The sequence below is a fragment of the Microcaecilia unicolor genome, chromosome 3, assembly GCF_901765095.1.
Source record: "Microcaecilia unicolor chromosome 3, aMicUni1.1, whole genome shotgun sequence".
Lineage (NCBI taxonomy): Eukaryota > Metazoa > Chordata > Amphibia > Gymnophiona > Siphonopidae > Microcaecilia > Microcaecilia unicolor.
In genome coordinates, this window is record NC_044033.1 from 184,733,378 (window position 1) to 184,746,001 (window position 12,624).

General features: G+C 42.2%; 1 protein-coding gene across 2 annotated transcripts in view; it reads left to right on the forward strand.

The window, feature by feature from the left end:
* RAB5B (RAB5B, member RAS oncogene family) overlaps positions 1-10,518 on the forward strand; it is a 67,834-nt gene extending 57,316 nt beyond the window's left edge. Inside the window, exons 6-7 of one of the 2 annotated variants that reach the window (XR_003941477.1) lie at positions 5,938-7,452; positions 8,702-10,518. Coding sequence is in view for 1 of the 2 variants with exons in the window: in XM_030196741.1 (XP_030052601.1) it covers positions 5,938-5,960 (23 nt within the window). In the remaining variant the exon portion in view is untranslated. Of the gene's footprint in view, positions 1-5,937 lie in introns of both variants that reach the window. The other variant, XM_030196741.1, reaches the window with a different exon arrangement.
* The last annotated feature ends 2,106 nt before the right edge of the window (positions 10,519-12,624 follow it).

The following is a 12,624-nucleotide window of genomic DNA, read 5'->3' on the forward strand; positions in this document are numbered from 1 at the left end:
GCAGAGGGTTTCAACGTATCATCAGTGACACCTAGATACCTTCCTGGTCAGTGACTTTTAACGTGGAACCTTGCATTACATAGCTATAGTTCGAGTTCCTCTTTCCCACATGCATCACTTTGTACTTGCTCACATTAAACATCATTTGCCATTTGGATGCTCAGTCTCATAATGTCCTCTTCTAATTTTTCACAATCCTCTTGCAATTTAACAACTTTGAATAACTTTGTGTCATCAGCAAATTTAATTACCTCACTAGTTACTCCCATCTCTAGATCACTTATAAATATGTTAAAAAGCAGCGGTCCCATCACAGACCCCTGCGGAACCCCACTGTCTACCCTTCTCCATTGAGAATACTGGCCATTTTTTTTTTTGTTACATTTGTACCCCGCGCTTTCCCACTCATGGCGGGCTCAATGCGGCTTACATGGGGCAATGGAGGGTTAAGTGACTTGCCCAGAGTCGCAAGGAGCTGCCTGTGCCTGAAGTGGGAATTGAACTCAGTTCCTCAGTTCCCCAGGACCAAAGTCCACCACCCTAACCACTAGGCCACTCCTCCACCCTACTCTCCCTACTCTCTGCTTTCTATCTTTTAACCAGTTTTTAATCCACAATAGGACACTACCTCCTGTCCCATGAATTTTCAGTTTCCTCTGGAGTCTTTCATGGGATACTTTTTCAAACGCCTTTGAAAATCCAGATACACAATATCGACCATTACTTTGCTTATCGGCAGCTGCACCACTATTATGCTAGCTTAAATAAAGAGGCTGTACAAACAAAGCTAGGACAGAAACTTCTAAATTTTTAACAAGGTGATGCTTTGGACAGATTTCTGTATCAGGTTTGCATAGAACTTTGGTTTCTCTTCTCCCTCCCTGGAAGTATGGTCCTCTTAGGGAAGCTTGGAGTAGGGACCTTAGGTATGAACTGAAAGGGGTGAATTTCTTAAATTGATTAAAGCTATTCCAAAGCAGGTTGGAAATGCCAATCTTCAGGAGAATCAATACCGAATACTCCATAGGGTGTATATATATAACAATATCAGTCTGCTCGAGCAGGTTGGGTGCCTGCTGGTCAACGTCTCAAATGTCAGCGGGGAGACAGCACCTTGTTTCATGCTTTTTGATAATGTAGTGGCATTCAAGCATTTTGGAGGTCAGTTCATCGATATTTAGGGATTCTTTTTTGTCATTGTGTAGCCTTTTCTTGGAAGAGAGTCTTGCTGAATAAATGGGAGGCATATGGGGTCCCAGACAAAAATTTATGCTTACTACTTTGTAAAGCTTAAACATTGGGGAAGAAATGCATTCTTAAATATTGCATGCAAGAGGAACCTCCCTCTTTTTGGTACTGGAGAAACAGATTGCATGCCTTCATGTTATGGGAGGCAAGGGCTGCTAGGAACTCCCCAAAGGGAAGAAGGGCTTTGTGTCTATTGGAACTGTTATTGGCAAAATATCTCCTATAAAGCAAGAAGTGCTGTGTTAATATGTTTCAGAGTATTTCCTAAGTGGGCAAAGTTAAATAAGGGGTGTTTAGGGATTCTGTGTTTGGGTTGGGAGGGGTGGATTGGGAATAGTGGACGTTTTCCTTTTTAAAGATGGCCTGGTTTCATAAAAGTCCAGGGTACCGGGTCATCTCTGCATCTGCTTAAGATATGGGTTAAGGTAGGGTTGGGGGGAGAGGGGTGATTTGAATACAACTGGAGGAGTGGCCTAGTGGTTAGAGCACCGGTCTTGCAATCCAGAGGTGCCAGTTCAAATCCCACTGCTGCTCCTTGTGATCTTGGGCAAGTCACTTAACCCTCCATTGCCTCAGGTACAAACTTAGATTGTGAGCCCTCCTGGGACAGAGAAATATCCAGTGTATCGAATATAACTAACCTTATTTGAAAGGTATTAATCCACAAACGAACCTTTTCCGGCGATGGGAAGGCGGTAGAACTAGAGGACATGAGATTGAAGGGGGGCAGACTCAAGAAAAATGTCAGGAAGTATTTTTTCACGGAGAGAGTGGTGGATACTTGGAATGCCTCCCGCGGGTGGTGGTGGAGATGAAAACAGTAAGCGGAATTCAAACATGTGTGGGATAAACATAAAGGAATCCTGTTCAGCAGGAATGGATCCTCAGAAGCTTAGCTGAGATTGGGAGGCGGGGCTAGTGCTGGGCAGACTTCTACGATCTGTGACCTGAAAATGGCAGATACAAATCAAGGTCAGGTATGCACAAAAAGAAGCACATATGAGTTTATCTTGTTGGGCAGACTGGATGAACCGTGCAGGTCTTTTTCTGCCGTCATCTACTATGTTGCGCTACTACTGAAAAAGGTGTGATCAAAATCTAAATAAATAAACTTGAATGGAACTAGGGTAATGGGTGGGTTTCAAAAAAAAAAAAAAGGGGGGGATTATGTATTACCCAGTCTTTGCTGTAAGTTGTTTTTGCCTACTATTTGTTATGCTTGAGCATTGTCATGTAATTGCTTGATGTCTTTGTCATGACTTGCTGTTTAGTTCGCTGTAGGGGTTGTTTGATCCTGAATAAAAAACATTAGAATGCATTTGCATGCTCATTGCTTTGAGTCGTTGAGCTCGTTGTTACACGTGCTTGCCGGTTCTGATCATTGGGCGGAAGCAGACGCTAGTACGGTGATGTTGGCTTCTAGCTTTCGCGTTTGCTTTTGTTCATCTGCCTATTAGTGCTGAGGTTGGCTAAAGTACAGAGGGTGGTGAGGTGGACTCTAATTCACCAAGCTAGTCAGATTTTTCTTTTTTTACTTCAATGTTTAAGGTTCCTGGAATATATTTTTTGCTTTTCCTGTTGTAGGATAGAATGTGTAGATAAGTGGAACACTTTTTTTTAAATGTATTTTACTTCCAGGCTGTAAGGCAACAAAAGGTAATACTCTGTTGGAAGGGAGGCAGTGGTGTACTGTCTATAGACATTACATGTCCTTTTTATTTATTAATATCTGGATCATTTGGGGGAGTGTGGATAGCTTATTTGGTAGTTTCCATTCCTGCCTCATGCTGCTGGATCTTGAGCTATAAGCTGTTTGGGATGTGGAAGGAAAGTATTAGTAAATGGGGAGGGGGGGGAGGGACTTAATGCCATGTCTGCTTACATACGTCTTGGAAAACATCTCTACAGGAGCTTGATACTGCTGCAAACATATAAGGATACACAAATATTAAAAGGGGGTCCCAGCAAAGCACATATGTTGTAGGTAGCTTCATTGGTGTAGATTGGAAGAAGAGCGCATTGACCGAACACCGGGTTTTAGTAATTGTGTCTAGACTGCTTGTGTACCCTTTCCTTTTATAAATTGAAGATCTTTTTTTTTTTTGTTCTGTTTTATTGTACAGTGTTCAGACCTGTTTGTCGGATTGGTATATCAAACACAATAAACATAAATTGTCCCTCTTCCCCTCCACCCCCAGTCTTCCTGTTGCGGCGTCCTTGTTGCTGCAGCAGTGTTTGTGTGCATCAGAAGTAGTGGGACCCGCAGAGACTTGCAGCGTACATGAATGGGAGGCTCCATGGCACTTTGCTTTTCTTTCAGTGCTGTGACAGGAAGATTTGAGGAGGAAAGGGAAAGGTTTTGGGGAGGAGGGAGAGGGTGAGTTACTGGGCCATGTGCAGTAGGTGGTGGAGAGAGAAGATGCCAGACCATTCCGGGGAGGGGGTGAGGGATGAGAGAATAGATGCTAGATTGACATGGTGGGGGGAGAGGAGGTTGATGCATATATTGATAAGGTGGGAAAATTGTGATGCTAGGGTTAGAGATGAGAGAGAGAGGCAGGCTTCCGGATACTGGGTCATGAGTTGGGAGAAGTCTGATAAGGGGGTTGGGGGGCTTGTTGCTGGCAGATGTCAGGGATGGGAGGAGGAGGATGATTTTGGGGCAATGGAGGTAGATGAGAGAACTGAGAATGATAGGGAGGGAGAAAAAATAGGGGCAGAAGTGGGGGTGAAGTGAGAAACAAGGAAAGGGATGGTGGAGCATTGATTCCTTTGATTCCCATGTCCTTTAATAGAAACTGGAATTAAACATCAAACTAGTCATCAGTGGTTGGGATAATTTCCCCCCCCCCCCCCCCCATGCTTCTCACCCTGTAATTCTTCTCTCTGCTCTCCACATCTCTGCAAGGGTAGGTGGAGGTGGGGAGCAGAGGGATATTTTGGGTGAGATGAGAGAGAAGGAAGGAGGCAGAGAGTTTGAGGTGAGGAGTCAGAAAGGTGGAGCAAAAAGGGTTTGGGTTGAAGGAGTAAGAAGTAAAGAAACCAAAAATGTATGCAGGTAGACCATATGGCCTATGCAGGTCTGCCTATCCATGCCATCTACTCTCCCTGTCACTCCCTTAGAGATCCTGTGTACTTGTCCCAAGCTCTCTTGAATTCAGATACAGTCTTCATCTCCACCACTTCCACCGGGAGGCTGTTCCATGAATTCACAGCCCTACCATGACATATTTCCTCAGGTTACTTCTGAGTCTATTCCCTTTCACCTTCATCCTATGCTCCTCATTCTAGAGCTTCCTTTCAATTAAGAGACTCACCTCCTGTGCATTTATGCAGTATAGGTATTTAAATGTGTCTATCATATCTTCCTCTCCCGCCTTTCTTCCAAAGAATACATATTGAGACCTTGTCCCCATACACATTATGAGGAAGACCACACGCCATTTAATAGTGACTCCATGTTTATATCTTTTTTTGAAGTGCAGTCTCCAGAATTGTACACAGTATTCTAAATTAGGTCTCACCAGAGTCTTATAAGTGGCATCATCACCATCCTTTTTTCCTACTGGCCTTTCCTCTCCGGGTGCATCCAAGCATCCTTCTAGCTTTTTCTGTCACCTTTTTTACCTCTTGGCCGCTTTAAGATCATCACATACGATCACATTCAAGTCCTGCCCCTCCATGTGCAAAAGTTCTTCACCCCTAAACTGTACTGTTCCCTCAGGTTTTTGCAGCCCAAATGCATGATCCTGCATTGTTCAGCATTAAATCTTAGCTGCCAAATTCTGGGTATCTGGAAAGTAGGGGAAAAGTGCAGAGTGGGAGTGAAGTAAAAAGAAGGGTTGATTCTCCTACATCCTTCACCTTGCATGCAGCTATCTATCGCTGTCCCTGACCCCATTCCACGTGAGATGTAAGCAGGGATGAGCAAAGAGGTGTGTGCAGGGTGAAAGGATTGGGGGGTGGGGGAGCAAAGAAAATGGGAAAAGCTGTTATGCAAAGTCATCAGGGGCGAAAAAAAAATTATGAAGGGATATTTTGTGCTTTTGTAATAAAGATGGTATGGTGGTATCAGTCCGTTTTTGAGGTGCAGAACTGTGTAAGGATTTGTAGCAGTCTGTATTCTTCTCTTCCCCTGTAGGAGGTGTGTTGGTGTTCTAGGTAGTATTTGTTTTTCTAGCCAGTGTTCCACAGTATGCTGGTGTCCTTCAGACCCATGGATTTTTAGCAATTTATTGGGGCACCATGAAAAACTTCCTGTTATTATTTACTTATTTATTTTTTTTAATCTATAAACCAGCCTCCTAACCGGTCTAACCTGCATGCAAATGATTAGCTGATGTATCATAGCCCACCCTTGGCTTCCCCAAACTACATCCACGGGTAGCAATTAGTTGTATAGACTGTAGCAGAATACATCTTCCTCATTAAGAAAGGGAGATGTATGAGACTAGGAAAGAAATGGGGGAATAAAAGTTGAGCTTTTTATCCAAGAAGAGGGGATGCTTGGAAACTTGAACATTTTCCAGGGTGTTGGATGTGCAAATGGAAAATTGGCAATGGGAGGGAAAGGGAGCATCAAATATCAAACAGTGCTAGTGTGTGCCAAATGTATGGGTTTCCAGGGTTCTGCCTCTCACGCTGTTTGTTTTGTGTTTTTTTTGTTGTTTTTTTTTTGCCTCTCCACAGCTAAAAAAGCTGCCAAAGAATGAGCCCCAAAATACAAGCGGCACACCGGGCAGAAATCGAGGTGTAGACCTGCATGAGCAGTCGCAGCAGAACAAGAGTCAGTGCTGCAGCAACTGACCCCTACCCCCTCACAATTTGGTGCTGGCAGGACAAAGAAGACCGAGAGGAGATAAGACACAACCTCCATTCCCAGAACCAAAAGCCTTCCAGCACCTCACTTCTCCCCTCTGATAATTGCAGCAGTGCCTCCAGAAACACCCCCTTCCCTCCAGCCTCTTCCATAACAGCACTTTCTAATGCTTCAGAAAACACCGCCAGCCTCCTGATCCTCCTCCACCCTCTCCTTCTGATTTGCGGAATGGATTACCTGGGACTCTAACTTCCAAAAACAAACTTTTCTTCACTTTGTATTATAGCTGCAAATAGCTACCTAATTACTCACTTTTTGGGGAGTTCACATTAACCCACCCCCACCCCTTAGGCACTCTCCTCCCTTCCCTTCTTGTTTTTGTTAAATGCACGATCAGTAAATTATAAGTTCTAGGGTCCCTGTAATGATTTTCCCTCTCTAATTTGTTTGTTTTAACACCTCATGGGAAGACAAGTTTCTCATATGTGTGGGGTAGGGGGGTTGTTTGTTTTTTTATAACTCAGAACAAACCTCTGTAAATGGGACCTACAGAAAACTGGCCATTTCTGAAGTTTAACATTGCATATTTCATTTGTTTTCAGAGCTGTTTTTCTTGCACTTTGGGAAAGCTGCAGTGTTTCTCACCTCTTGCCTTCTGTGTTTCGGTATTGGGCATGAGTGATTCAGGAACTCATGCTCGTGGTGGGTTGCTGGCTGTGTTGCTTTGGGTGAACTTGGTCTCGTTTCCTTCCTGAGAACAGAGTGGAAGCATGGCTATGTGCATAATCCCTGTAGGATTCACTAGTCCTAGTTGGTCAGTTCAGAGTGCTGGAGCTTGGGCTGCATGCTGCTTAAGCTGTAGAGGTGGAATTAGTAAATAAGAAATTTTACCACATTATTGGGGTCCACTGTAAGAGGCTTATTCAATCCTGGTGTTGCCCCATTGCATGTGTAAAGACGTAGTCCTACTTTTAGGGGCATCTGAACTCCATGTATAAATACTAGTACTGAGTGTGCAGTCACCGGATGAGGCAATACCCCCAGGCCCTGCTGGCCCTACTAGGGATGGGGTAAGGATTTGTGAGTTTGTACTGGGAAATAGAAGGGTCTTTCTGTGCCACCTCTGCTAGCCTGAGTTACTCTCTCCAAGTTCAGGCTAAATCTTTGTAATTAGGGTGACAGAGCTTTCTATGTCTGAGCAGTTTGCACTTAGCCTAGGGCAGGTTTATTTGAGTTGCCCTTTTTCTTTGCTCTGTTTTTTTGCCACCCAAGTGTAGGGAATGGGGTGTGGCTCTGTGATGAGGAAAAGTTGAATGCATTTTCATGCCTCCTTTCAGGAATCATTTTGGATTGCCACCCTGGCAAGAGTATAGTCTGGTACACTGGTGAGTTTTGTGACCTTCCTCAGCTTGTGTGTGCAGATGTGAACTCATTTGCCAAAGAAAGGTGTTCCTGAAATGTATTTCTGTACCGTCCTAGTCAAATGCTGTAGATATTTTTCAGTGTGGGGCAAGAGTTTCAGCTCTCCCCTTCCTTGGAAGGGGGGGGGGGTCAGTATGGGCTGGAACATCCCTTCCCTAGCTCTGTGTTTCCCAAGTCTGATTCTGGAGTACCTCTTGCCAGTCAGGTTTTTCAGGATATTCATAATTAATATGCATGAAAGATTAGTGTATGCAAATCAAGTTCATGCATATTTATTGTTCATATCCTTAAAACTGACGACAAGGGGTACTGCAGCCCTGGACTTGGGAAACACTTCTCTAGCTCTTCTGTAGCTGTAGGCATTCTAAAAATGCTGTGGATTCTAGTTCCTAATAGTTTTGTCGAAGAGGAATGTTGCCTCACTCTGAGGCATTGTCTGGAACGGTGGTATCGATACTATTCCTGTTGGTATTTAGTCAGAGAGGGCAGTCGGCCCACAGGCTTTGAGCTGTTCTGATTGGCTGACGGCTCCCATGGAGCAGTGATTTCTGGGTATGGTAATGATGTCGCAGAACACCAAGGACTTCCTTCATTCTGGAAGGCTGCTATCCTATTTTAGAGTGTGTGGTCTAGCAGCTTATAAAATATTCAAGAAAAGATATTAGCCATACGACTAGTTTTTGTTATATTGCAGGCTATCCTCCCTAAATGTTGAAATTGGTGTTGAGGGGACGTCCCTCTTAAATGAATTGATTATGTATTACTGATGAAACAGAGCTAATAAGTAACAGATAGGAATTAACATCTTCTTTTTGTTTTAATTTGATATGATTTGTGCTTGAAGCTTATTACTAATTTGTTTGCTGATTTTGTGCTATGCAAACCTATTTTTGGTTATCTGTGCTGCTGCTGTTCTATCTGATTACGGACTAGGTGTAGCAGGCTCTGTTGTATTTTTAAAGAGAGAATAAGTTGCTCCTTGCTACTACAGGAACAGAGCTTAAATAAAGAAGTGGTCAAATGTTCACAAATATTACAAACACTGTAGAGTTGAACCCCCTCCCCTCCCATTTTGTGTGTGTGTGTGTGTGTGTTTTTTTTTTGGTTTTTGTTTGTTTTTAGCCTTTGTGAAAATGTAATTGGTCATTCTCAAGCTGAACAGCAGCAAACTACCTTTAATTCTTGGCTGGAGCAATGTCTGTTCTTTTTTAGGGCTGCCTTCCTGTCTGCATGTATGAATGTGAGAAGCCGCTTGACAGTGGCAAGGCTGACAACATCCTTCCTTACTAAAGTCAGAGATCAACTTCTGCTGGAGCCTTTAACAAGAAAACAGAAAAGGGAGTCACAGCTGGAATGTGCATCTCTGAGCTAAATACACCTCTGGGTGTCATCTTAGTTGTAAGAGCAAGGCAGAGGTACAGCAGAGCATTCTTGGTAGCTGTTCTGCAAGAGCATTAATTGCCATTTTAGCAGTTCAGTGGCACTTAAGCTACTGTACAGCCAAGACCAGATCTGGAAAACTGAAAGAGGACCTCTAATCTTGTTTTTCTTTTCACAGATGTGATGTGTAGCACCCCTCCCCCCCTTAAAAAAAATCAAAACCAACCCAAAAACTTTCTATCCATTTTTTTTTATATTTGCTGATTAAACAGTGGTCTTGGCTCTCCTTTCCCTGTCTGCCATTATTGATTTTTGGATGTGTGAAATTTATCACCAACCTGTACAACAATTCATAGCTGTTGATATTTCTTTTAGCTTTCAGTAGTTTCTTGTGAATTTATGACCCCCCAAAAAACTGTACATCGATTCCATTGTCACTCCATGAGTCTTACACTTCTACAAAACACTAGCTGCAAAGCATCTGATATAGCAGTTGCTTGTTTTGCTTCAGTTGTACCAGATCCAGAGTTGGATACAGTCTGTGCATAAATGCACACTGCTTAGCCATTCTGTGTAGAGGTAGTGAGCTAACTTCTAGAAACACTAGTATCACTACCAAGGAAGAATGCATTTGATTTTCAGTTTCTCAAATGTACAAACCCAGCTTCCTTACTGGTAGAGCAGGGCTTCTCAATGCACACCAGGATCCACCTACTGCATTCGGGTATATATCTCTCTTGAATATGCAGAAGAGAGATTTGCATATAATGAAGGCAGTGCATGCATTTTCATTGGGGATATCCTGAAAGCCAGACTGGAGGGTGAACCCCTGCTCTACAGCTTTTTCAGTGCCACTTCTTCTATGTCTCATTATATTTGATAAAATTAGTGCTGAACGGTGTAAGGGAGCAGCAGTAGTTGGTCTTCTAGTGCATGGTCACAGCTGAGTGCATTGAGTCTCTGCCTTTTCCAATGCAGCTGCTGGCCCTTCTTTCCTCAGTGAAGTGCACAGAGCAAGGCTCAGCCCCAGAGCCTGCAAGCAAGAGGTTTCACATACCATCACTTGAGTAGGGCTGCCCTACTTCCTGACCTTGGTTGTGTTTGACCAAATATATATATATATTTTTTTTTTTTTTTTGGCGGGGGGGAGGGAGAGGGCACTGCAGCTTTTGTTTTAATTTGTTTCTCTACTGTCTCCATTTTAAAACTTTTTGTTTTTGCTTTGAATAAGCTCCTACTTTGCATTCATAACAATCATGATAATGAAGTTCTACCAATGTATTTAATGTAAGTAAAGAAAAGAAGAAAAATAGACTTTGTATATTAATCGACTTATGTGCTTCTCTTCATATAAAGACTATTGGTGGGGAGTCTTTGGTAGTTACTGGTAACAAGGCCTGTCCTACTACTGGCCCTTTATTTGTGGGAGGAAAGCTCATAAGAAAAATAGATTACAGCTATTATGTAGATATGTATAAAGCAAAGGACATGATAGAAGAGTGATGGGGTAGAACAGATATTGTGCATCTCCTCCATGAGATGGGCTTACTGTTTGCCAAATGTTTCAAGCTAGTTATCTAGACTTGTAAGGCTGTTTTATGATGCGTGATATGCTCAGCTGTAATAAAGATAGGATAAAGGCTCATAAATTTGTATTATAGGGCACTTAATTATTTCCAGTCAGACTACTACAGTGAGGGAAAGAGGTGTAATGAAGAAAGGCCTGCTGCACCCCTCCATATGACCCTTTCAGTTCTTTGTGCAACAGCCTCATATAAGGGTGGAATGTAAGCATTCTATTTACACTGGTAATTAGTCTGGAACCTTTTTGAACTTGGTCTTTTTCCTCCTATTGCATTTGGAGTACAAAATGGAAGAACGACACACACACTCACACTCACACACACTCACTCACTCACACACACACTCACACTCACACACACACACTCACATTCTAATACTTTAAAAATGTTCACTCACTCACTCTCTCACGTTCTAATACTTTAAAAATGTTCTATCTGCACAAAATAGAGGTTGATTACCCAGAATAACTGCTGCTCTAAACAATTATGTGTGTCTGTTACACCATAGAATAAATGGAAACGTAATACTTATTTATGTGCAAACACTTTCTATATAGCTCTGACAAGTAGAGCTGTGTACAGACTACAGAAGAAAATATGCCAAGCGTTGGGTAGAACTAAATAACTAAGAGGCAAGGGGAAACCAAACACCACCAAGCAGGTCACGAGGCAAAACAGGTTTATTTATTTACCACCTTTTCGAAGGCATTCACGCAAGGTAAGTGTACAGCAAGAATAAGTCTCAAACATAAGCAATAGACAGTTACAGTATGCTGCAATTACAGTGTGAACACAATACTTAACACACAAGGGTGGAAGTAAAACCAAATCCAATGACCAGCCCAAGAGGAATAAGTGCGTCAAAACAAGTTTTTTCGGACTCTGCACAGTCTGTGTTTAGGCATCAAGCCTTCCTCAGGAAGTTCAATATTCAGAATTTAAAAATTAAAAACAGGAATCATAAAAATAAAAATTTAATCAAATATAAAATATAAAAGTGATGGTAATAAGAACATACACAACAATAAGGTAATATATATATGTATAAGTGCAGACATAAAAAGAAATATACATAAGAGACCACACAGGGTATCAATATTTCTTAATGATGCAATGCTACCAGAAAAGAACAATGCAAAAACAACTACTGCAGGTACATCAAAGAAAAAGGTTAAAAATTATATAACTAGAAATGCAAGAACCATTGTACAGGGTACAGTGATCTGTTTTGTCTTTTTATCCTAGTGCATTATGTCTGTCTTCTTAAGGCTTTTATACACTCTGCATTGCTGTTGTACCTTTAAGTATTTTGTATGTCTAGATTTGCTTCTTTTTACTATTTCTATCCTGTTATTTTCTGTTTTTATTTCATACATATACTTGTTTGCGCTGGTGCTTGCATAACCAAAATTTAATAATGATATAGGTCTGCAGAACACAGGGAACATACAGTCTACCTGGTTTCAGTATGAGCATAACCAGTGTTGTGTTAACTCCTGGAGCGACACCTCCCCACCCCCTTATCTCAGCAAAATATGCCTCCAAGGGTCCTGGGTGCGTCCTTCTCTTTTGAAAATGAGCCTGAGTGCCTTCCTTTTTTTTTCCATCACTCGTGTATGCAATGATCTCCCCTCTGAGCACCACCTCAGCTGCCTCCCAGAACAAGATTCTGGCCTCAATACTGGTCTTAGTAATTTCTTGATTGCACTATTGCAATTCCCTGTATATTAGCCTCCTTCTAACCTCATTTAAACTTCTCTAATAGTCTAGTTCACTGCTGTTAATATTATATGCATTCATTATTGGGCTCACATTACCCTTTTACTGCAATGTAAACACTAGTCACTGCTAGGATTAAATTTAAGATTGTGAGTCTAGCCTATAAACTACTACTGAAAGGGTGTGAGGAAACCCAGAATATAAGGGTTGCCACCCAAGTGCAGTCTGCGAGTAAAATGTTTGGATGTGGTTTTTTTACACACACGTAGTATATCAAGCATAATCTTCCTTTGTGTACAGATGCTCATGGAATCTCCAGTAGATATCCCTGACTTACTCCACAAACCCTTCCAGGTTCACCCAGATAGCAGCATAATCGGCTGTCTTGAGAAGAAAGTACTCCCTAGTGGACCAGTCAACACAAAGCACCATACTATGAACCCTTGAGTCCCG